This window comes from Haemaphysalis longicornis, unplaced genomic scaffold (assembly GCF_048455015.1).
Source record: "Haemaphysalis longicornis isolate Haplotype H1 unplaced genomic scaffold, Haemaphysalis longicornis Haplotype H1 scaffold_3, whole genome shotgun sequence".
Taxonomy (NCBI): Eukaryota; Metazoa; Arthropoda; class Arachnida; order Ixodida; family Ixodidae; genus Haemaphysalis; species Haemaphysalis longicornis.
This window is the reverse complement of record NW_027526335.1, coordinates 107798296-107822759: the sequence shown is the minus strand read 5'-3', so window position 1 is coordinate 107822759 and position 24464 is coordinate 107798296. Positions and strand designations below refer to the sequence as shown.

At 49.2% G+C, this 24464-nt stretch overlaps 2 protein-coding genes across 5 annotated transcripts in view; both read left to right on the top strand.

The window, feature by feature from the left end:
* Positions 1 to 2029: 2029 nt before the first annotated feature.
* On the top strand, positions 2030 to 5228 carry LOC144175369 (uncharacterized). The gene is made up of 3 exons (XM_077704452.1): positions 2030 to 2251; positions 4943 to 5022; positions 5211 to 5228. The coding sequence occupies exons 1-3, from the start codon at positions 2044 to 2046 to the stop codon at positions 5226 to 5228; spliced, it is 306 nt and encodes a 101-aa protein (XP_077560578.1). The 5' UTR covers positions 2030 to 2043.
* A 4570-nt stretch (positions 5229 to 9798) lies between these two features.
* LOC144174997 (phospholipid-transporting ATPase ABCA3-like) overlaps positions 9799 to 24464 on the top strand; it is a 107505-nt gene continuing 92839 nt past the window's right edge. For 3 of the 4 annotated variants that reach the window (XM_077704007.1, XM_077704004.1, XM_077704003.1), the window contains exons 1-4: positions 9799 to 10522; positions 13642 to 13882; positions 17485 to 17688; positions 18772 to 18950. In XM_077704007.1, coding sequence (XP_077560133.1) covers positions 10469 to 10522; positions 13642 to 13882; positions 17485 to 17688; positions 18772 to 18950 — 678 coding nt within the window. In that variant the 5' untranslated portion in view covers positions 9799 to 10468. The remainder of the gene's footprint in view (positions 10523 to 13641; positions 13883 to 17484; positions 17689 to 18771; positions 18951 to 24464) is intronic. The other variant, XM_077704006.1, reaches the window with a different exon arrangement.

Here is a 24464-nt window from a genome sequence, read left to right as displayed (position 1 = left end):
GGGACTGCTTTGAATAAACGCCCTTGGTTGGTGCATTTGCCTCTTCATGCTCTAACAACAGCTATTTTAATAAACGAATAAAAATTGGTTGATGCGATTGATTTGCAAGATTAACCTGATTCTGCACGTAAGCGAAAAAGCGTGCAGAAACCCATCTACAACTTCTTTCATCTTCAGCGGCCGTAAGGCGTACATAAGTTTTTTTTTTCGCGCGTCCGTGTTTTCGGACATCGGATAGTTCGGACATAATTATCTTCCCCGCGAATTCAAATTATCGGTCGGCGACTGAATATATTTTCGTCAAGCTTATAATTCTGCTCCAGGTCGCTTGGATTGCTAAAAAAAAATATAATTATAGGGTAATTCCGGTTTCCATCATAGTGAACTTTCATTTCAATGCCTTCTTTTCCCTGAAAAATAAATTATCCTTTTACAGTCCAAACGAAGTGCATTCAGCAATTTAGCCCTGTCTAGTGTGTACGGGCCAGACCTATCTAGGTCATCATCATCTTCTTCCTGATCGTGTAAGTGAAGCGGCATTCTCAAAACGAAAGCGTGAACGAAGATCAGGATTATCACGTGCGCGCGCGCTCACGCCCCATTCCGAGCACGAGAACGTGTGCCGGGCGCCATTGCCTCGCTTGTCCTCTGCCCCTCTTGGTCTCTGCCCCCCGCTGGGCCTCTGCTCCAGCGTGTTTTTGTTCTTCGCTGCAAATAAGGTGAGGTAAATGTCCTCGCGCCACTTGCCAGTCGCTGGGTGCTCACTGCGTGGCACAAGCCTCTCGAATGCACTCCAACGTTACGCGAGCAAGGTGCTGGTGTTCTTTGGCCAAAGATTTTGCCGCCTTTTTTCGCCTCTTTTGCCACCTCTTCCTATTCCTCTGATGCCTTGACAGCCGTCCTTTGGAGGCCCAGGACAAACCCCGCTCGTTTGAAGAATTTCAGCCAGAACCTACGCCACCATGTACTGCTTCGTTATTCAGTCACTCGTACCACAAAAATATAAATTATCGTGATCGAAACGGGCCTGCTGAACTATGCTCTCGCCGGCACTGATTTGCACCTGTCCATTGGGAACAGCTTAGCGTCGGCGGAGGCGACGAGCAGCGGTGGTGGGGAATTTGGAGGGCTCAGCAACGAAGTTCTTCATGCGAGTCAGACACTAAAATTCTAGGGGGGCTGGGGGGCGGCTGGCGCCTAATCCTAGTTCCTTTTAAGCAACACTACTAACGCTACCGTGCGAACCTCCCGCCCAGCCTGTACCCTGGCTTGGCTTTCAGCCACTCACGGCTCTCCTTTCAATTACCATCGCCTCCTCTAGAACTTTTCATTGGATCCGTCTTTCTTCTTTGTATCTGCCCAAACAGCAACGGTTTTGAACTTACCCACGTCAACTTATTGATGGTGCAGTATCGTTGAATAGCAGCTCTCAACGTTCCAAAACATTGTTCGAACAAATGGCATCGTTGCATAACTCGTTTCAGATAACGTTTTGTCGTAGGTAATATGGGGCAAAACCGCTCTACCATAGCCTTACGAATGCATACTTGAATACAAAGGACAGAACGTCCGTGTGCACGTGCGTAGGCGCGTCACCGTTCAGCGTCATCGCCATGCACGGTGCGCTGATTGGGAATCCCACTGATCGTGAGGAGCTGTATTACAGCCTGTAACTAACGAGAACGAGGAACGGTAGCGCGATCCACACCGTCTTCGTTGAATGGAAGCCCATTGCCCCAAAAGGGACAGTGCGAATGAGGGACGGTGCGAATGAGGACCTTAATCTTGAGCCGCCCCAGCAAGGACAATAGACCAGTGAGAGGGCCAAGGAGAGAGCGGGTGGGTGTCTGCTTACTGATTTAGACTCGCCATATTTCGTGTTCTCACCAATAAAATAAAAGCGGAATAGAAATGAACATTCGCCCTTCACTCGGCTAGAAGAGAAGGCTGTTGGTGTGAAGCGTCGGAGAACCACCGAATATTGTGCTCGGCAACGTGTGTTCATCACGGAAAACGTCTCCTGCAGGGTGTTCCGGAGGAGCCATGCCGTTCATGACTCACCTGTTCCTCATATTCTGGAAGAACGTGTACATGATCCAGATTCGGCGCCACTACTTCATGACGGTGATCGAGATCTTCGTGCCCATCATCATGGGCTACTTGTTCAGCTACGGTGGCCTCATCGGCCACACGCACAAGAACGCCACCGTGGCCATATTCGGCCGAACAGCGGTCGCCGCTCAGTCGCACGGTAAGCGCGCGTGTAACCAAGCGGTTCTAAGCTGATGGGGACCGAGAGATCACAGAAGGAAAGCTGAAGCTGTTCTCTTACTACTCGACTGCATTTTACTAGCGAAAAAATAGACACGGACGAAGAAGAAGTACACAGGACACTCGCTAGATCTTACTACTCGGTTTTACGTACTACTACTAGATCAACTACTCGATCTAGTAGAACTTACTACTAGATCGTACTACTCGGTTTATAAGATCTTACAATCTTACTACTCGGTTTGATTGAGAGGGTGCCGTATTTGACGACGACGAGAGAGCAGTGTAACTGGAAGGGCATTGAAGTGTGAATGTAAATGTCGTTCAGCGGGATTGCTTTTTTGGGCCGGACTGCGTTGCCGAGGGGAAAGTAGGGAAGGCTGCAGTGGTACCTCGTTGTGGTTTGTGCGATTGTGCGAAAGCAAAAGGAAAGGAAGTGCACTGTGGATACTCATGAACTCGACAGGGAGCTCACCTGCGTACAAACCAGTGCAAGGAAAGGGAAGTAGCGGGGGAATGAACGGATAAAATAGAGATACAGAGAAAGATGTAAATAGAGGATAAAGAAAGAGATAGGGTTGTCAGTCCGGGCACATAGTCAGTCACTGCAGTCCGGGCTACAGCCACTGCTTAAGGCCGGTCGTCTCCAGGCAATGGAGAAGATTGGCGACGACTTCCCGTTGAGTTGCCGCAGGCCCCTTCGGGAACCGGAGGCCCTCCATGTCGGCACTGGGAAGGCCTCGACGCTGGAGCTTTCGGTGGAGCTCTTTTCTCGGCCCCGCGTGGGGGGAAGGAGGGGGGGGGGCGCAGAATCAGAGTAGGTGCTCCAGCGTCTCTGGTGCCGAGTAGTCCACACATGTAAGGGAGTCCTTGCGCCCGTGTCGGCGCAGGCACTCCGCCACATTGCACCAACGCGGGCGCTTGCACAGGTGTTGGCGACATATTGCATCCGTGGGTCGGGGCATCTTGGACACCCTAGCTAGCGAGACAGTCGGAGAGGCTTTTGTGGTTGAAAAGAACAGACGCTTGCGGGGAATATCATTAGCACGAAAAAAAGTTTGCCAGAACCAGCTGCGATGGTGGTCGATGTGTTGTGATTAGCATTCGTGAAGGATTTGGATTGGATTTGGGTTGGTGAAGGATTTGGGTTGGATATTTCAATCGGTCCTCCCCTCCCTACCTCCGTGCATCGTCCACGGCTCGATTTTTCGAGGGGACCGGGTGTGAGGTGTCAGCGCTGAGCAGCGTTCTTGTTTACACGAGTGATGACGAAAGCCCAAATGCCGTCGAATGCGGTCGGTCGCCTTATAGCTGCGGTGCAGCTCGCGTGGAAGGGAATCTTTGGAAATGCATACCCGCCACGGTGGCTCAGTGGCTGAGGCGTTGTGCTGCTGAGCCGAAGGACGCGGGCTCGATTCCCGGCCACGGCGGCCGGTTTTCTGATGGCGGCGAAAAGCAAAAGCGCCTATGTGTACGAGGCTTCGGCGCACGTTAGAGATCCCCAGGGGGTCAAAATTAATCCGGAGCCCTCCACTACGGCGCGCTCCATCGCCTGCAAACCTCATTATCAGTGAATTAACTCGTGAAAATGAAGCGTGGGCCTGTTGGTAAGGTAGCATCCGCACGATGCGGCATAACGGAGCGGAAGCCTTAATGCGTGATTAGTACTATAGGTCGCACGCACCGATTGAAGGCGTGGTTAGGGGGAATAATGATGAGCCCTGCAATGGTGATGATGCAGCTATGCCTGAGCACTAAGATGCCATTTAAGATGCCACCAGATATCCCACTCTCGCAAGCACCTTATACTACGTCCATGACCTAATCCTATAATTAACACTTAATGCACGCTTCGCTCGGCAGGAAAAAACAATTCCCGTATGTCGCGGTGTCCTCACCGCGATCTCCGTTGTGGGGACGCCGAATTAAGATTAGAAAGAGACTGAAGCCTTTTCCTCAAATAACACCGTACCTTAATTCCACTTTATAGTTCCGAGTTTCAAAGCTATGAACAAGGCTTAGATTTAGGCAGGGTGAACGCTTCTGGCCAATGGCAGAGTGGGAGCGCGAGCGATATCTCGATAGATGGGGGGAGGGACGGGGTGGAGCAGTTTATGCTCCCAGCTTAAACGCACGCAATTGAGGTTGCACGCTGACAATATCCATGCAGTAGTGTTCGTAGCTCAAAATGAATGTACGCTTGGTACCGAGAAAAATGCACCCCTCGACGCCATGTCTTCGTAATTATAACCCGTTTCTCATGCTAGTCAGGAGCACACGGGGATTGGGATCGCGGCACCGCTGTCCCGTTAAAGAGGAGCGGAACGAGTCGTGGGACTGCGGTATCATGGGAAGCTGCACAGACGCATTCTACAGTAGATCCGCCTCTATGCTTCTTGAAAAACGTGCGAACGAGTGGTCTGAGGTAAATGAAGACTGTCCCTGGTTATAGTTAACGTTCGTAGTTTAGGTTTTCATATAAGTTTCTCCGAATGACCAATTAGCGCCGAATGTTTCATTAATTTCAAAATTGGGCTTCAGATAAAACTTAGCGCACACTTCATGGAATGTGCTTCTCTGAAGGTGGGCTTCATGGCGAGACGCGCATGGTGCTCGCGCGTTGTGTACTTCGACGTTAAAGCGGAAAACGCTCTTCGTTTCTCCTCTTCAGACATTCTGCACGCCAATGAACTGGACGCCTGGGACGGTAACGAGTTGACCAGCGACGCCGTGTTGCGCTTTCTCAACAAGGTATTTGTTCTACGTTACCCCCTTGGATTACTTTACTTTGTGTGTGTGTGTGTGTGTGTGTGTGTGTGTGTGTGTGTGTGTGTGTGTGTGTGTGTGTGTGTGTGTGTGTGTGTGTGTGTGTGTGCGTGTGTGTGTGGAAAGCGAGGAATACTTTCCTCAATGACAAACACATAATCCTCTTGATGCAGGCGCGAACGCAAGTGTAACCGAAATTACGGTGGTGATCCGAACTTGATCACCCAGAACCCCATCTTTGTTTAGCGCATTCTGTTCCACCGTGTACATGTGTGCAGGCGCGCGTGTTCTTCAGCCAATACTTTCCCATCATCATCGTCAGCCTGTTTAGGTCCACATCAGGACGAAGGCTTCCCCGTTGGCTACCACCCGCTTCGGTCCTGTGCTGTCAGAGTTCATTCTTCGCCTTCAAATTTTCTTTCATCTCTCAATCGAGTTAATGGCCTTCCTCTCCTATTCTCGTCACTCGGTGCCCATTCTGTTGCCCTTCTGGTCCACCGGTTGGCAGTTCGTCGTACTACATGGCCAGCCGAAGTCCATTTTTTTCTGAACTTGAACTATACAATTGGAGTTTGCTCCCTAATGCAGGTTGCTCGTTTTCTGCACCTAAGCGTTACTCCTAAACGTTATTCGTTCCATGTACGTTGGGGGAATCCAAGTTTGCTTTCTAGTTGTTTAAGAAGGCGCCAAGTTTCCGCTCCGTATATGTCATCACCGGCAGGATGCATTGGTCGATTACCTTTCTGTTAAGTGCAGAACACGTAAGGCGCTCGCCTTGTAGTCGTAGCTCGCTCGCTGGACCAACGGGGAGCAACAGGGCGTTCCGTTGTAGCGCTGTCGTCGAGGCGTATACCCCAGAGGCTTCGAAAGCCAAGCGGTTTATATAGCCATAAGCGTTCGAAACTCGTGAACCGCTGGCGCTTGTCCTACATCTCCTGTTGTTTAGCGCAAAGAAAACTGTGGGTACATTTCAGGCAAAATATACGCAATTAACCGGCTGAGCCCGCGTTCATTTGGTTAGGAATGCTCGTTGGGTAGGTTTTCACGATAGTAAGCGAAAAAAGCGGCCATCAAAAAAAAAAAAAAAGGGCGCGTTCGAAATGCCGCACAAAGCTTCTAGCCGCACAAGAAAAAAAGTACGCGTTCGAAATGACGCAACACAGCTACAGAATGTGAAGTTAAAGCAAGCACAAAAATAACAGAACTCACGCGGGCGCAGTTTCAGGCAGGGGGCGTGCGAGCACTGCGAAGGCGGGAAATTTGAATTGCATGGGGTGGTAGCAGTGAGCGGATAACTACGGTACTGCCCATTATGGCGAATCACTGATCTGCACTTTCGACAGCTTTCACATTGAGTGGAACGGCTTTTTTTAGGTAGCTTACTTTTTATTTTTTATTAGTTGTTAGTGCTTGCCGAATGCACCCCAACCCATTCCTAATTCAGAGCCGGATTTCGTTCTCGGGATTAGGATCAGCATTGACCATCTGACAAAGGTAGTTATATTCTTGTGCTTGTTCCAGTATTTCGTCACCTATGCTGACAAAGGCGCGTGTATCATGTTTATCATTACTTTAATTTTATTCATAGTTATCTTAGAGCCCCACAGTGAAACTCTGTGATTGTAGTTCTTCAATCCTTTTTGGAGTTCTGCATATTCACTGAACAGGACTACGCCGTCGGCAAACCTCAAATGGCTCAAAAATTCCCCGTTTGCTCGTAAGCCTATGTTTTCCCAGTCAAACCTACTGAATTCACTCTCCAGAGATGCTGCGAACAATTTTGGTGAGGTGGTTACTCCTTGTCGCACTCCCTTTCATATCGGGAATCTCCCACGTTGTTTGTGAAGTTTTATTTGTTTGTGTAATCCTACCCGTGAATTCCTTATATATGTCATCTAGGAGTCTTAGGTAGGCCGCTCCTCTTCTTTGGTCCTTTACGGCCTCCATCACTGCGGTCGTGTTAACTGAATCATAGACTTTTTCTTAGTCTGTCACGTAAAGCGGCTTATTATACTGTGATATTTTTTTCTAGTACTTGGTTCGTGACGGGGACGTGATCCATTGTAAAGTATCCTTTTCTAAACCCAGCCTGTTTTCTGGGCTGTTGAAAGTCTGGGCTGTCGTTTATCCATGTAACTATTATCTTGGTAAATAGCTTGTATACAAGCGACAGAAGCCTATTGGTCTGTACTTTTTCAGATCTTTATCTCCCTTCTTGTGAATTAAAGCTACGTTGGTGTTTTTGCAGGCTTCTGGTACTTTTAAAGTCCTTAAACATTATCAGAATCGTTTAGCGCACTTTTCAAGTATTATATCTCCACCCACTCTTAGAACTTCTATGGTTATGTCGTCGTCGCCTGCAACTTTCCCTCTTTTCATGCCCTTAAGGGCCTTTTCTACTTCTTCTTTCATTACTGGTGGAACATCGCAACCAAAGCTTGTGGGCTCGGTAGTTCCCCCCGGTACAGCGTCGCTGATGTATTGCCTGATGTAGCATCTTTCCGTGATTTTTATCTCGCCCATATTGTTCCTAATGGTACCCTGTTCATCCCTAAAGGCCGACCTCCGTGCAGCGAAATTTCTCGTAGAACTTCACGCGGCGGCCGCCGCGGTTTGACGGGCCGCCCAGTTTTCGCCCACCCCAACCTCCATGCAACGTGATGTGGCGAACGGCGCCGACGAGCGAGCTGCTTGCATCAAGGTTGCCAGATGTACAATCCAAAACATGTGCGTAAATTTAACATTGCTCCCAATTTGTCTTCCACGAAACCTAACTAGGAAGTAATAAAACTTTGTGTAAACACCTGAAATTATTTTTATTTACTTATTTGTTTATTGCACAAGCTTTTTTTTTGAGATTGGCTCATTTGCAAATGGCAACAATAAGTGAAGCTGCTTGGGGGTTTTGCTTTGCAGATACTTTCATTTTCGCGCACTGAACTTCTCGATTTCGGCTACACTTTTGCACACTGTGGTACACTCTAAATGGCAACTACCCGCCACTTCCGTCTTCTTCTCTTAAAGAGTCTCCTCTCCATGCTTACTGTCCAAGAGATACAACTGTACCCAGAAAAGGCGCCAAAGGAGCGTCTGCTTTTTGGCTGCCGAGTGCGCAGGCGCTCTGCCAGAAAAGGCGCCAAAGGAGCGTCTGCTTTTTGGCTGCCGAGTGCGCAGGCGCTCTGCGCAGACAGGAAGTACAAAGCTGTGATTGGCTCCGGCATGGGCTCCGGCTTCAAAATGCGGTTTGCTGCTTCCGGTCGCGTTCATCGCCGCGCGTTGAACGCGACATCTAGCTCGCGTAGGTCGCCGGCGAACAGCCGTATTTACAATGCCGGCGTCGGGCGTCGTTCGCCGATTTTTCGCCGACATTTTGCTGCATGGAGGTTTGCCCTGAGCGTGTATATTCTGTCTCTGCCAATAGCCAGCTTCCTCCTTGTTGCCTTCAAGCTTCCTACTTTTTCAAACGTGTCCTCGATGGCCACCATGTTGTACGCCCGAATGTCATTTGTTTTACTTCTATTTATCTATTTCGTCAGCTCCGCTAATTCGGTTTGATCCACCGTACTTGACAATTTCCTGTTCTGACGATTAGCGATAAGCTCCTTTGTTTCCTGAGTTAGTTTTCCAGTTTGTTTCCTACATGCGGCTTCTCAAATAGGCAGGATGGCTGGTTTTTTCCCTTCAGATAGCAGTACGACGTCGGCTAAGCACAGCTTTCGCTGTCATTGGGTAGGCCGCATTGAGAGCACGCGTTGCCTTTGGGACGGTGTTTGGAAAGGGGCCAGTCACGATGACAGAGGAAGGACAGTTGCGTGTGGGGAATGTACAGAAGAAACAAGGCGGAAATACTATATGCGCGCTGCCTGGTTTTCCCCGTGGTCGCCCGTCCAGAATGTACCAGACGACGGCTTAGTCGAAGAACTGCGAGCATAAAGACATCCGGGTCGCAATCTCAATAATGCGTCGCACCATGTACAGTGCTTGTATAGTTTCATCATCATCATCATCATCATCATCATCACCAGCCTATCTACGCCCACTGCAGGGCAAAGGCCTCTCCCATTATTCTCCAATTGCCTCGGTCCTGTGCCAACTGTGACAAATTTATCCCCGCAAACTTCTTGATCTCATCTGCCCATCTAACTTTCTGCCGCCTCCTGCCACGCCTGCCTTCTCTAGGGATCACTCTGTTACCCTTAGTGACCAACGGTTATCTTGCCTTCGCATTACATGCCCTGCCCACACCCACTTCTTTGTCTTAATTTTTACCAATATGTGCTTAATACTTGTTTGTTCTCTGACTCACTCCGCTCTCTTCTTGTCCATTAATGTTACACATATCATCTTCCGTTCCATTTCCCGCTGAGTCGTTCTCAATATAAGTTGAACCCTCTTAGTGAACCTTCAAGTTTCTGCCCCGTAGGTGAGTACCGGTAAGATGCAGCTGTCACACACTTTCTTCTTAAGGGACAATGGTAGGCTGCCATTCATTATCTGAGAATGCCTGTCGAACGCACTCCACCCCATTCTTATCCTTCCAATTATCTCTGCCTCATGGTTGAGATCCGGGGTCACTACTTGGCCTAAGTAGATATATTCGCTTACCACTTCCACTGTCTCGCCACCTATTCCAAACCGCTGGGCTTTCCCGAGGTTATTATACATTACTTTAGTTTTCTGCATATCAATTTTCAGGCCCACGATTCTCCCTTGCATGGTTTCACCCAAGAGCAAATCAAAGGTACCGTCAGAGTCCTTCAATGCTTTTCTGGTCATGAAACTCCCGGCCAAGTTTCGTACGGGGACAAAGGCTACCGCGAGGGGCGCCACCGCAGATCGGAGGGCATCGGGCGGCCGCCGCTGCTCTGTAGCCAAACCGGCAGGCAGGAACGCAGTAGCAGCATGCCCGTTCGCACCAAATTTTTCGCCACTCACAAAATGACAAGTCCGTTTCAGCGGCCCACGACACGTAAAGCGAAAGCGCACTGCTGATAAGGCGGCGAGCGTCTGTTTTATCTTATTCCGTGGTCCGTTCCCTGCCAAACGCGCTCTGACCACGCCCCCGGCTGCCCTCCGATCAACACCAGCGCCACGGCGCGGCCTCCCTGGGCAGCGTACGAAGCTCTCCCATAGCGTGACGGCGAAGTTTCATGGCCAGAAAGGCATTGAAAGACTCTGGTACCGTCTTTGCTGGGGGAGCTGGCGCGCAGCACCAGGCGGCGCAAAAGAAGTTCGCTTTGCTTCGCTTTCGCAGACCGTGCCGTTCCACTGGGCGCTCGCGCAGAAAGGAAAGAAAGGGGGCAAGAAGCCCCATTCGAACAAGCTCAGCCCCGAGCAGGAGCGGAAGAGAAAGATCTACACCGAGAGCGTGGCCAAGAACCCGGTGCGCCACACGCTCGGCTGCCTGCCCACCGTAGTCGGCTTCCTCTTCATGTTGCCTGTCTTCACCAAAAGGCTGTGCGAAGACCTCTCCTCCGGAGCCAAGGTAGGACGACTCTGCCGCCCGTTAAAAAATAAATTTGCGCGAGAGCTGTTCATCCAGCATGGAAGTAGGGCTGCAATGACATCGGCCATAGAAGATATGCTTCGAACGAGCACCATTATGTCCTTAAAGGTGCAACGAAGACTAAGTTTGGTTCATTAGGACTGTTTCGCTCCTAAAAAAGATACAAATTTTATCGCGAACTTGGCGGCCGCGAACCGAAGTCACCACCGAGAATTGGGACGGGGCGACTGCAATGGGTCCTTAGTTTCGTTTGATCGTGTCATTTAAAGGCTAACACGCAGTTAACGCACTGATAACTGTTTTAGTACGGGCCAATATTATTACAACACTGCTACCCATTTGCCATGATTTGAAGCGCAACAACAACAACAAAACACGGACAAAGAAACGGAGTAGACGAGACAGGCGCTAACTTCCAACTACTTTATTCGGCTACGAATGTGCTTAAATTCCCTAGGAAAAGAGAGGGAGAGAAAGAGAGATCGTACGCACACACAGGTGATAACAATATTACATATGTTTGCAGCACGTTTTTCAGGAAGCCCATTTCGCTATTGTACAGAGCAAGATTCAGGTGAGTTTTGTTAGTCAAATCGGCAGGCTTCACTCGGCCGGTTTCCATGGCACTGTCGTCATTGCTGTGGCGAAGACGTTGCTCAAAAAATTGAAAGGAGAGAAGACCAAAGGTATCTCCCGACAACAAGAAATGGATGTCATGCCGTACATGCACAGACTGTCCCACAACATGAAAAAGGTCGCCGAAAGATACGGGATCACCCTTGCGTTTTCTGCCCCGTGTAAACTTCAGCACCTGTGCTAGCGCATACCGGGTGAACGCAGCAAGAAGGCATGTGAAAAAAAAAAAAACATTCAAATCGCTACGTCGATTGTGCTGTCGGGGTTGTGTACCAAATCGCTCTATCTTGCAAAAGGTCTTACCAGAGTCCTTCAAAGCATTGAAGGACTCTGGTCTTACGTTGGCCAGGCGGGTCGTTGCGTCAGCGAGAGCCAGGGAACATGAATTGTCGCTTGTAAAAGGTAATAGAGCACATTTACCCCCCCCCCCCCCCCGTCTCGTGCCTGAGGTTGTGAGCCACGGTTAAATGAGACAAAAATACTAAACAAAAGCAAGAACAGGCGAGGGAATTAGCCTAAGCGTATTACATCAGGAAGAGAGCGAGTGACTGCATACGGCCATGTTCAGACTACCGACGTGACAGCCATATCGTGATTTATGAACTTAAAGAAAACTGCGTGTCACGCAGTTCGGTTGGCTGAGACGTGAAGGGACGTCATTCTTTAAAGTTATTACGACAGTTACGGCAACAGTTTGAACCCGGCCTAAGTGATACTTTGACTGCTCTGTACAATAGCGAGATTGGCTTTCTGAAAAAAAAAAAAAAACGCGCTGTAAACATATCTATTATTGTTATCCTCTCTGTGTGTGTACGATCCTCCTTTCTCGCCCTCTTTTACTATGGAATATAGGCACATGAGTAGCCGACTAAAGTAGTTGAAAGTTAGCGTCTGTCTCGTCTACTCTCTTTCTTCGTCCGCGTCTTTTTGTTGCGCTTCAAATCATGGCAACTATTCACCAAATAGCCCAGCAAGAAGTTCTTCACGGCTGCCCATATAACGTCACTGAAACGCTAAATTTTGCAGTTCTTCAATGCTGCGTTTCTCCGGATAAAAACCCTTTCGTGGTCGGAATTGAGCCGAGTGAGTTACCAAATGCTAGTTCTTCCAAATTAAACAAGTTTGTACTTTGCCTTCGTGTAAAGTCTCTTGCGTACAGCAGCAACTATCTTGTTTCCTCCACGTGTTGGCCCTCCACGATCCGCTAATCCACCTCCCTCTCGGCCAACGCTGTCCCTCCACCACAAAACCGGGCCCGGAACGGGACCACAATAAATTCCTTCAGCAACCTCGTGGGTAGGCGACCCGCAAGCGCAACTTTCGAAGTCACAAGAGCGATAATATGCGAAAAGAACATTTCTTCGACGTTAGGATGGCTTCCAACAGATACTGTACTTGGGCGGTAAATGTTATAAATCTACGACATGCGGGAGAAAGTTAGCTTCTAGAAAACCGTGCTGTTTTTTGCAGCGTGGTACATATTCGTGAGAGCCTGTATACACAAAGGCGATTACCATGCGCCAAGCTTTTCTTTGAATGAGGGAGCCATTGTTGTGTTGAACAGATTGCACGTCCTGAAACGTTACCTTATGAAATCTGCGCTAAAGTGTTACCAGTCTTGAAAACTAAACCGTTACCGCTGTTGTTTGAGATTCGAATTGTTTTTGTAACGCAAGCTACACTGCGCTACCTCAAGCAGTCTGCGCAGGGTGACCAGTTTTGCCCTTGAGCGCTAGTGGTCAAACCACTCCCCCTTCTGCAAGCGCCCGGCACGGAGCAGCGGCCCGATAACGGGGAGAGATAGGAGGCAGGGGAGAGATAGGCGAGGTGGGGAAAGGAAACGTGCGCGGGACCCGTGCGCGGGACGTGGCGGAGGAGGGCGAGGAGGACGCGGCCGCAGCGATAAGCACGCGCCTCGAAGAAAGGCCACGAGGCCACGTGCGGCGCAGAACCGTGTGTGATAGAGGAAGAGGAACATCCAGCCGTGGTCCCTCGTACAGCGGAGACGCTGAAACAACGCTGTGAGGCGAAAAAGAGGAAAAACGCTACTGTTGCGTACAGCTCCGCTACCTTCAAGTCTTACGCATTAGTGTGAGCTTCCTTCATTTTCTTATCATTGTCAGGACTGTAGGGTTACAATGAATAGAACTAAGAGGTTAACCTGTCGTTAATTAAGAAAACGGAAACGCTTGTGGGTGTATAATACTTGGAATGTATGGAAGTTCATATTAAATGGCTTGCTGACGGACTACTTGGTACATTGTCGAACTTGAAGAAAAAATCGCACAAAACGAGAGGAAAATGCGCATGTCCTCGTATATAAATAGCTGTGTCAACTACAAACAAACATCGCATGTTTTCTCTATTTGCCTGTACTCTTATCTCGTTTCAGCACTGTTTTCTTTAACGTTTAAAAGCGCATGTTGTTCGCGATGCGCTTCTTCCGTTGCCTATTACGGTAGGAGCTGATGAGCATCAACGGCCTTTCGGAAACCGCCTACTGGCTGGGCAACCTCCTGGGCGCCTTCTTCGAGATGTTCCTGGTCATCATCCCGCTCATCTTCATCTTCCGATCTGACCCTTGGTCCGGTGCCCGGGGCCTCTGGGTTAAGAGCGACTTCTCGGTGCTTATCGTCTTCTTCACCGTCTACGCGGCCGCTGCCTCCTGTTTCACAATCATCGTCGCCATCGTCAGCCCCAGGCGTGAGTGTCTTGTCTGGCTTTTAAGTGCAATGCACTTCTTAAGCGACCCTGAACCTGCGTCCACCGGCGATGTCCGCGCACGTGGAGATGGGCGCGCGCAGCCTGGCCGCTGACATGGCACATACCCACGTGGGGGATTGGCCAGGAATCTCCTCGTCTTCCTTGGCAACGGGGGGAGATGGGCGCGCGCTGCCTGGCCGCTGACATGGCACATACCCACGTGGGGGATTGGCCAGGAATCGTGTCTGAGAAGGGCTAATGCACCTGCTTAAAGGAGTACTGACACGAAATTTCAAAGCTGAGATCCGCTCTAGCAATCAAGTACAACGACAACACAAATAGGTGTCTGTGAATAAATGCACCTTTCTTTCTTTGTAGTTGTGTGTGTGTGTGTGTGATCTCTCTTTCGCGAACATTACCGAACCGCGCAAATTCAACTCGTGCATTCGCACTTTCACATTCTTCCCCTCGGGGAAATGCGGGGAATTTTTAACAGCGGAGCTGTCGTAGGTCGGGCCTCTTCGTCCGTCTGCTGTAGGTCCTGCGTCACGTTGGGGTAGGGGCGGGTTCCCGGACCCACCGGCGGCCTTTATCGATGGGTCTGTAAAGCTCCTCGCCGGCGATTCCCAGGCCCAGCGATAAAGGTCGCAGTAGTCTTGCTGGGCGAGTTCCTCTGCCTCCCGCTTTCCCTCTCTTTAGCTGTTGATTTCATAGCCCGAAGCGTAGAATTTGCGCGCGATGGCACTGCAGTTCTTGGGCATGCGCACGGTTACGTTCGAGTCAACATAAGAGAACCACAGCTTCGCGGTTTCAGCTGATTTCCCACTGCGTGGAACCAGATTTAAATTTTTAGAAGCAGCGCTGTTTAATTCATCCGTATAGCGTTACCAGAAAAAAATACGAAGAGAAAACCGAGTGCACGGGAGCGTGCGCCTCCCGTGCACTCGCGGGCTCCTTAGGCGTGCACGAATCCGCCTAAGGAGCCCGCCTAAGCGCCAATAGCAACTCGTACTTCAGCGGGACATTTCCGGCCTTTCTCTGTAGATATCAATTTTTGCCGGCGTCTAGCTCTTGTGAGCTCGGGCATGCGGACACGAAAGAGCGCAGTCCTGTTCTCAGCCTCACACCCGCCGCGGTGGCTCAGTGGCTAAGGCGTTGCGCTGCTGAGCACGATTTCGCGGGTTCGATTCCCGGCCGCGGCGGCCGCTTTTCTGATGGAGGCGAAAAGCAAAAACGCCCGTGTGTACGAGATTTCGGCGCACGTTAAAGATCCCCAGGTGGTCAAAATTAATCCGGAGCCCTCCACTACGGCGCGCCTCATCGCCCGCGTTGCGTCGGCGCGTTAAACCCTACAATCAATCAATCAAATCAATCTCTGCCTCACTAGAGCGAGGCAGTTTTAGTAATTATAATGTCTGACGGACACCAGCTTCTTCTTTTTTCCAGGTTGTGTAGGTGAATATAAGCTTGTCATGTATTGTAAGGATGATAAAAAACGCAATAACCAGTGAACATGAATGAAAGTGTTGCGCTTTTTTTATATAATGTATCATTGGAGACGAAATGTTAACAGTTATCAGCGACTAGCTGAATGGAAGGAAGAAATCTTATTAACACTGCTGGCGTGCTATAGTGGTTTTAATTGCCGAATGTCTGGCCTAGATTTTACCAGCAAAAATTAAAAGCGCGTTGTACACACGGAATACTTAACAGGCTTTTGCTTTTGAGCAGCATGGCCTCTCTGAGCTACAATCACTGCGCCAAGCTTTCACCTTAACCTTTCGTTTCCCATGCGGGTTAAACAAAGAACACAACTTGCTTAGATCTCTTCATGGGGCTGAAGAGATGAACAAATACTAATTACCGTACGTTTTCATTTATTTTGTTAAAAAAATCGCGTACACATTTGTTTACGTTGCGAGAACCGGGTTCCCCCCCGATGAAATTGGTTAACGAGAATAATGTCCGCACAGACACCACTGACACAAGGAAACAGACGCAGAGTTCAAAATAAAGGTGTCTGCATCCGCCATACTATTTTGACGGCAGTGGCAGAGCCATATAGAAGCAGACGATGAATGCGCACTGGTTCACAAGCACCCGCTGATGTCCCAATGGCAACACCGAGCGAAAGCTCTATGTCACCATTTAGAGCTGCAAATGGCTAATCGCAATTTCGAGCGAGAGCTGTACTGCGCTATGTCTCGCAAGGTCATTCGTCACTCGGCGATGACCTTGAGCAGCCGGAGCGCAAGTGCTGCAAGCGTGACGTCACGCCACGTGTCCGATGTGGAACGGCGATGCGGCTGGCTAGCTCGGATTATCACCGTATACGTACCACGTGACTAAGCGAGGGTTTGATGCTTTGTCACTGGGTTCCTCCATAAATTGCGCCCCGGCCGGACCATGTGTGTGTGCGCTTCAGCGTAATGACAGGAATCATCCTGTCGATACAGCTAGCCGGCAGGTTGCAAAGTCTCAAGAAAAGGCAAAGTTGCAATGCTGCTGAAACACGGAAGCAAAGGGAGCTCAGCCCAACCTTTATAAAAAAAGCTGTGGGGATAGCCTTTGCAAAACCAGGTCAAACAAACATTTTGCTCATGATAGGTAGGTTTACAAGCGTCAAATGTGTCCAATTTATGACATAATTAACTTATATCTGGCTCAGGATTTAAAAGCCTAACAGTATGACCGGCTCACCGAACAAGACTGCGCTTTCGCCCCTTTTTCGCGGGAAGTTGTTCATGATGGTTTGGGTGACAAGAAATTAGCGGCGTGCACACTCAAGACGCGTTATTCTCACCTCTTCAAAGTCTTCGAGCGGCACTTGGAAAGAGCTCAGCAGCGCTGCTGCGCGTACACAGGGAAACGTGACGATACGATCTTTGCCAGAAAATTGGTTAGGGGCTTGAACGGTTTCTTTTCGGTTATACCAGGTTCGTTCGTATACCGCAGTGACGTTTTTTCTTATTGTTATCCTCCTGCTGTGCCCATGAGACTGAATATCCTGAACGGGCTGTCCTTAGCAAAACCCGCCACGGTGGCTCAGTGGCTAAGGCGTTGCGCTGCTGAGCACGAGGTCGCGGGTTCGATTCCCGGCCGCGGCGGCCGCTTTTCTGATGGAGGCGAAAAGCAAAAACGCCCGTGTGTACGAGATTTCGGCGTACGATAAAGATCCCCAGGTGGTCAAAATTAATCCGAAGCCCTCCACTACGGCCTGCCTCATCGCCTGCGTTGCGTCGGCGCGTTAAACCCCACAATCAATCAAATCAATCAATCTGTCCTTAGCAAAAAGAAACCTCACCGGCCTGAGACCTTGTGCCCCGCAGCGGAATTAGTGGTGGCTTCAGTCAACTGTATAATACTTCTCCTCACGTTAAACCCAAATATTGAACAATAACCGTAAAACGACAATTTCAAACAATCTACCTATCAATCGATGAAACAATCAAGGACACCTTAGTTCCAACTACCGGTAGAGAGCGTACCAACACTCGAGGATTTAGACAGGTGATAAAGAAGATGACGAGAAAACTAATTTAAGCACAATGAATCACCTAGTTCGATCAACCAATCACTTATCATCACCTCGCCTCCCGCAGCGAACATCGCGGCCATCCTGACGTTCGTCGCGATGGTCATCACCCTGATCCTGCCCATCATCATGCTGGCGGTGTCCGGCGCCACCCTGGCGGACGGCGAGAAGCCGCCGGACCCGCACAACTACATCTACCAGGCCGTCTGCCTGCTGCCCAACGTCGGCTTCGCCTACGGCATCACCCTCATCTGCGAGAGCGAAGAGCTCGGTGAGAAGAGGCGCTGTTGCTCCCAGACCGTATGCGTGAAGTAAACAGGCGATCGGTGCATGGCAGCTTTGACGAGATTGCGGCCGAATTTATAAATAGCGACGTGCCTATTTTCGGTGAATCCGCGTGACAACCCCGAGCATGAGATGCTTCGCATCTAAAAGCAAACAATCTTCAACAAGTGGCTAGGGTCCGACTTGGCGATAGAGCGGAGCGGTACAGATTCGCTCATAAGCGATTCTTGCTTTTCACTCCTTAGAGGATGATCGGATGATTGGCTTGAATTTGGAAAAGTTTCACGCAATGAACTGACGTCGTGCGGAATTGTTGCGGCAGCGTGGCTGAAAAATATGCAAACTAGTAAACGAAACCAATAAATCTTCTCTGTTACTTTCGTGATATTTCTAAACACAACACGGTCATAGATTGTGGCTTGGTTTATCCTTTTCTACAGCCTTACTGAATGCCGACAATGGTGAAATGGCTACGGTCTTGGTAGGGGTATGTCAAAAGCTACATTGCGCAATTGTTTTTATTTGAGAAGTTCGGTAGCAAATAGAGACGCTGTTACTCCAAGTCGGTAATAACGGCATGTCTGCTAAGCTTAGAGCCTTTAGCGCAAGACAATATAGGGAACTACAGTTAGGTGAAGGCAGACAAATGTACTCGAGTACATGTTAGAAACGGCAATGTCTTGGGCGGTGCATCACTACACCGGAGCGATGGACCCGTATGCGAACGGGTGCATGCAACTGAAAGTATACATGGCGCTTAACGCACCACTTTGTCTGCTTTTGCTCTCGTAGTACATTTTTTGCTGCTCCAGTAATTGAACAGCACATTAAGGTAGAAAAATTCACGGAAACTACTATTCTTGCTTAAAATACTCGCAGTAACGCCCTCTCTGCTCCACGCGGGGAAGCAACCGGCTGCGGTGATCATATGCTGGGGAAACTTCCGTTGACCTTACGTTGTGCCCGAGCATAGCTTGTTTGTTCAGTTGTATTGTGTCAAACAACAATATTCGCGTGCCATCCTTGTGTTTCTCGCAACGCTAACTGTTGGTCTGCCCGGCGCTTGCAGGGTTCGGCATGACGTGGAAAAACTTCGCGTCACACAAGACGTTCCACCAACTGTCTCTGCGCAAGGTCTCGATTGCTCTTCTGACCTCTTGTTCGGTGAGCCTATGCTTGGCCTGGTACCTCAAGAACGTGTGGCCCTACGGGTACAGTTTCCCCAAGCCCTGGTGGTTCATCGTCATGGTAAGCACGCTTTCTCGGGTGGCGCCTGTCGGAGAACCGCGCTCTGACTGCACCGCATAGATACACAGAATGAGATCGTGACTCGCTCACTGCATGACCCCGAAGTCGGTTCGTAGGGGTTGATGTAGTAATTTGGGTTGGCGTCTCTTCGTTGCTAAGCTTCCAAACCAACAAAAACGAAGTGGTCTTTTTCTGGATCAGGAAATATTAACGCATTAAATTGATTGTGTAGCTATAGCCGCGTTTACATGAATGCGACAAGTGGCTCATCGCATCACATCGCATCAAATTTCTAGCGCATCGCATCCATGTAAACGGGGCTAATGCGCTAGGAAAGCGCGTCGCATTAATGCGCCAGACCGGGGTGGATTGAGATGCGTAAGTAGACTTTCGAAGTGCATGTAAACGCGAGCGCATCGCATTCGAAATTATGTCGACAAGAAAAGTAAGCCCTGCAAACGCAGCTTTGCATTTAAAAACGTCTAAATCGAGCGTAAGACGCCAGAAAATGCGAGTCGTGAAAAAAGAACAGAACCCGCCGAGCCGGAAGCTTTGGAAGCGCCTGAAACGCTGCTTTACCTTCGATGTGCGACACCGTATGGCGCCACCATCGCACCAGGGGTTATGCGCTACATGTAAACGCTAGCGCATCGCATTACTCGTGATGCGCTAGGAAATCTGACTCGCTGCTATCGCATTCTGTCGCATTCATGTAAACGCGGCTTATGGCTGGTATTCATTGAAAAGTTTATCTGCCAATTTCTTCGCTTGGCAACACTGGAAACGGCCACGGGCGTGGGCGATGCGCCACGGACATGGCGCGGCTGTGCCACTGCACCCGCATACTGAAAAAAAAAAACACCGGCGTGCGTCGCCTGCTCCGTTTCAAACCCATTCTCAACAGTGGTGTCCACAAAGATGTAATTAATCGCACGCACATAGCACTCGAGGCATTTCTTTGCGTTCGATGGGATATAGTTTGGAACGTCCAACACAGATCATGTGCTTAGCACGGACAAGTACCGCCATCCCGCGGAGCCCGACGTAAGAGTAAAGGCGCCCTGACATGGTTGCCTGCATGCGTGCCTCGCCAGCGAATACAAGCTATAGATGAAGCCACAAATGAGCCTCACCACCTGTCCTTCCACTGAATGCTAAACCCCACCACTTGATAATGCATGCATCGAATGAAAGGGAAGAGATTGTTCGATTGTTCCATTGTTCAATTGTTCGATTGTTCCATTGTATGTCACTCACTGGAGGCTGAAAATTTTCGGAGCCCAGGTGAACGCGCCTTCCTCAGTCGTGGTGGCTGTGGTCGCAAGCCGCTGCGTCAACCGGGCACGTTCCAGAAGCGCCATTGGGGTGTCTGCCCTTCGCGTGAACACGGCTTTAGATGAGGGGAACCGCGCGTTGGTGGCAACTAGTAGCGACTGTGCGGCCAGTGATGTTTCCCCTTTTCCCCTTTTCGGAAATTTTGGGCTCTAATTTCGCCTAAGAAAGATCGAGGGAATTTTTCACACATCCAGGGAATTTCGGGAGTCGTTGAGTAAAAAGGGAAAATAATGTCGGTAAACCAGATCTCGCCTCATTTATTACTGTTCTGTTTTAAAAGGTTTTCTTAACACTGCTTCGTGTCTATGTTCAAAGATAGTGGTGCTCTCGCAATACACAAGCATCCAAGACCGCTTCCAATCCATATAAAACAGGAGGGCACAAAGAGGAAAGAATACTCCATGAAAAAGAGCAAAGCGTGAAGCGATGCTGGCTGAAGGACTGAAGCCTGTTCGCATGTATTCCTGCGCAATATACAAAAACTAATTTCGGGTGCGCCTTAGTCTGCGTGCTATGATGGCACAAGCAGTCCCGGCGCTGAAGTAAAATTACCTGAATTACACAACAACCTCTTAATTGACTAAGCATTTCACTAGGCATTTGACTAAGCATTTCACGTTTTCTGCATGCTCTGCATGCGGAAAACGTGAAATGCTTAGTCAAATGCTACTGTGCGGCAGGAGTAGCGGAATTTGTTCTCGCTAAAACTCTGACTCTCGGAACGGCGTCTGCGTCTGGAAGTCTCCGTAAAGTAGATAGCGCTGGCCAACGCTGAAAACCGAACAGGAAACCAGGTCAATATCTGTCAGCTGCGAAAAAAGAATGTAGGGAAATCTGCAGGAAATTGTTGAGAAATCTGCGGGGCAAAAATGGTAAAAATTGCGCCCACCTTCCCACGAGGGGAACCCTGTGTAGATGCGACACATCGTGGGGTTCACTTGGTGTTTCCGTTGGATATCACGTGAAACGTGTCGGGAACGCGTATGATTATTATGTTTTATGATTATTATTATGTTTTATTGGCCAATCTTGGTCAATCTCTCTAAGTGGTATGCTTGGGGCTTCGCTGTCGCAACGACCTTTACTCCATCATTGTTGTTGTAAGTGGGAGCTTCTTTTCTTTTATTGCAAGTGTTAATCATTGCCCCATCATGCGTTGTATCAGTAGCATCTTGACGTAGTTTGAATGAGTCAAGGATATAAGGCAAGTACGTAGCGTTTGATTCTGTCTCGGTTTTGTGGCGCAGTGGGAAGAGCACCATGTACCTCGCGTTCCGCCCACAGGGTCGTGGGATCGAAACCGGGCGCCGCTAACTATTATTTTTTTTATAGTGTAGGGGGAGGGGTGTGGACGGACAACGCCGTATGGAGGGACAAGGCGAGTGAATGAGATGCAGTCGCATCTAAAATAACGAATTTCTGAACCTGCAAATGGAAATTTTTTTCCCCAGTACGGAACAATACTGTGTGCGGCAAATTTTATTGGGGTCTTGTCGGCTGTGGTCTGTGTGGTGGTCTACGAGCTGAGAGCACTGCATTCACTCCCCAAATCTTTTTGATGTCTGCTGTATTTCGCTAACTTTCATTCAACGCGCAGGATTCTGTGCCGAGTGCCTCCACAGCTAAAACTGTATAGCGCCCTACATATGCACGAAACTGCATCTTTTTAAAAAAACTAGCAAAATGCAAAATGTAGAAAACAACACAATGAAACTAATTTCAGGGAACCGAAAATATCGCTTAACAAAACGAATAGAGGAAAAAAAAAGCCCAGAAATAAGCAACCTAAACGTTAACCAACCTAAACAAAAGTCCTGGAGACGGACCAACCATGTAATGCCGTACATTTATGCGGAGAAGTGCATATTTGGTGAAGTTATTATAACAGCGTAAACGGAGATAATTAGTTGAATAATATTGTAAGCCAAAAAACAGAAAAATCATATGCAAATGAGCCAACAAAGTTAGAAATGTCTCGTACGGAGCCGTCACAAAACGAAGACAAAAATGAATCCCCTAAAAGAACGATGGAAACACGAATGAAAAGATCGTAAAGAAGCACCAACCGCGTTCTGCGCCTTGCATCTGCACATAATCCCTATAATAATGTAAATGTACATGATTGGCAAAACGAAGCAAAACAAGCCTAAAGAAAACGAAAAGGTGCACACATATATCAAATGAATGTTGTATACGAGAAAAAAAAGAAACTTGTACAATCCGAGCAATACGTAACATTCAAAACGGATAAGTACACCTACGCGAAGCTCTGCGGGTTTTCTTTTTCTTTCGCATTGGATTTTAACACGACAGTGTTTTATTCCCGGGTACACAAACATTTGAATGACGTCATATCCGTCACGGAAGTGACGCCAGTACAACGAAGCATGCGGCCTCTAAAGGGTGCACCCCTGCACACAAGGTCTTCTTGCGGGAAAGCAACCTTTACAACCAACGAGTATGTTATACTTACTTAGGTTTGTTGGTTTTGTGGTTTGATATATTAACACGAAAGTGTTTTATGCCGGGATACGCCAAGATTTCAGTGACGTCATATCCGTCACGGAAATGACGCCAGTACACCTTTGCCAAAGCGACCCGCCGGCAGGACGTCGCTCGCCAAGCACACTCACAAGACAACCGCCGCAAATCATGCTCAGCTGCAGATTTCGCTGCACATTTCACCTTCGTGTTCTACCGATTCCTATGACAGAGGAATCAACCACAATTTTTTTTCAAGGACCGTTCAAACAAAGTACAAGCTCGGCCCAGTCAAACAAATCTGTCGATATTACAATGAGGCTAAGTTTACCCGTAACAGAATTTCACCCTTCAAACAGTTCATCTAGGTATTAAAGGACGCAGGCCGAGTAGCGACGTAACGACATTTTTTTGCCTTGCGCTCAATATCACTGGCACTTAGGTGTGCAACTGGAAGCCGTAACCAAACTCCCTGTGAGAGTGCGGATATGGTTCTAGTTGTTAGTCTCGTTTGATCGTACCACTTGTACGCTAATGTACAGTTAACAAGTTAACACGCTTAATAATACCCCGGCGTTTTGCTGCTTGAGCGGTGTGCGTATCACGCCCAGGGACTTTTCGCTTCGTGCATATAAGGCTCAGGACTGTAAAGAAGGCGCATAATCGCATAATACAACATAATCGCACAGGTGTATTATAGAGAGCACTTACCGCTTGTTGGGAATCAGTCATCCCGACGCTGTCATCACTGTTTCGACTGGCCATCCGAGCGCAGTTACCGGTGTAGCGACGTTGCCTTGCTCCTTCCGCTATTGACGCGGCGCAGAGCAGAGCGGTGAAGTTCTCGAGCCGACGAAGAGTTGAAGCAACATTTATATACAGTATGTGCAAGAGTAACAAAGGCGTTACATGGCTCGCACAAAGGCGACAGTACCTCTCCACTCGGTGCCTCCGAAAAGGACCGCGCTCGCTGTGCTTCCGGGCGGGAGTCCGTTGCAGCCGCTATCGGTTTGAATCGCTCCAATCAGGACTCTCGCACGCCGAAGTTTGAATCCGACGGATGGAGGCGAAGCGTGTGCGTCAGCCGAGCCACCCCGACGGGGAAAAGGAGGGCAACACAGCGGCACCCTCTCCAGGCATGCATGTCGCTGCGCGTCTGCCGCCTACCGTTCTTCCGAGGCATGATTCGGCCACGCTGGCACGACGGGAAAAGGAGGGGCGACTCTGCGGCGCGCGCAAGATTGGGCATGTTTGCCGTGGGCAGTTTGATCGAGGCGCGAATCGGCCCCGCTGTCGGCGCGTCGCCCCGTGCAGCGAATTTGGGCTGGGCGCTCTGGCACAGCACCCTGGGATTTCGTTTCGTGCGAGGGAGAAAAACTGTGTAGAACACTTACGGGGCACTCTAGCCTGTTTCCTTTAAAGGACACCTCCGTCGAAGTACCAAGCTCTCCATATGAAAACGTGGGTATATTTTTCTGAATGCAAACATCGTCTTGCGGGGACGACGTCACGGAGTTGTTCCAGTTTTCGCAGGGTGGTTCTTTCGAATAAAACTATGTTGTATTTTGTCTGGATGGTCCCTTGAAGTAGAATTTACGGAAGTGAGGCTAATGAAGCGGCGCTACGGCGGCTACCTTGTTTACAACTAAAAACCACATAACCCTTCAGAACTGTTCTACGCGAAAGCATTGGTGGACT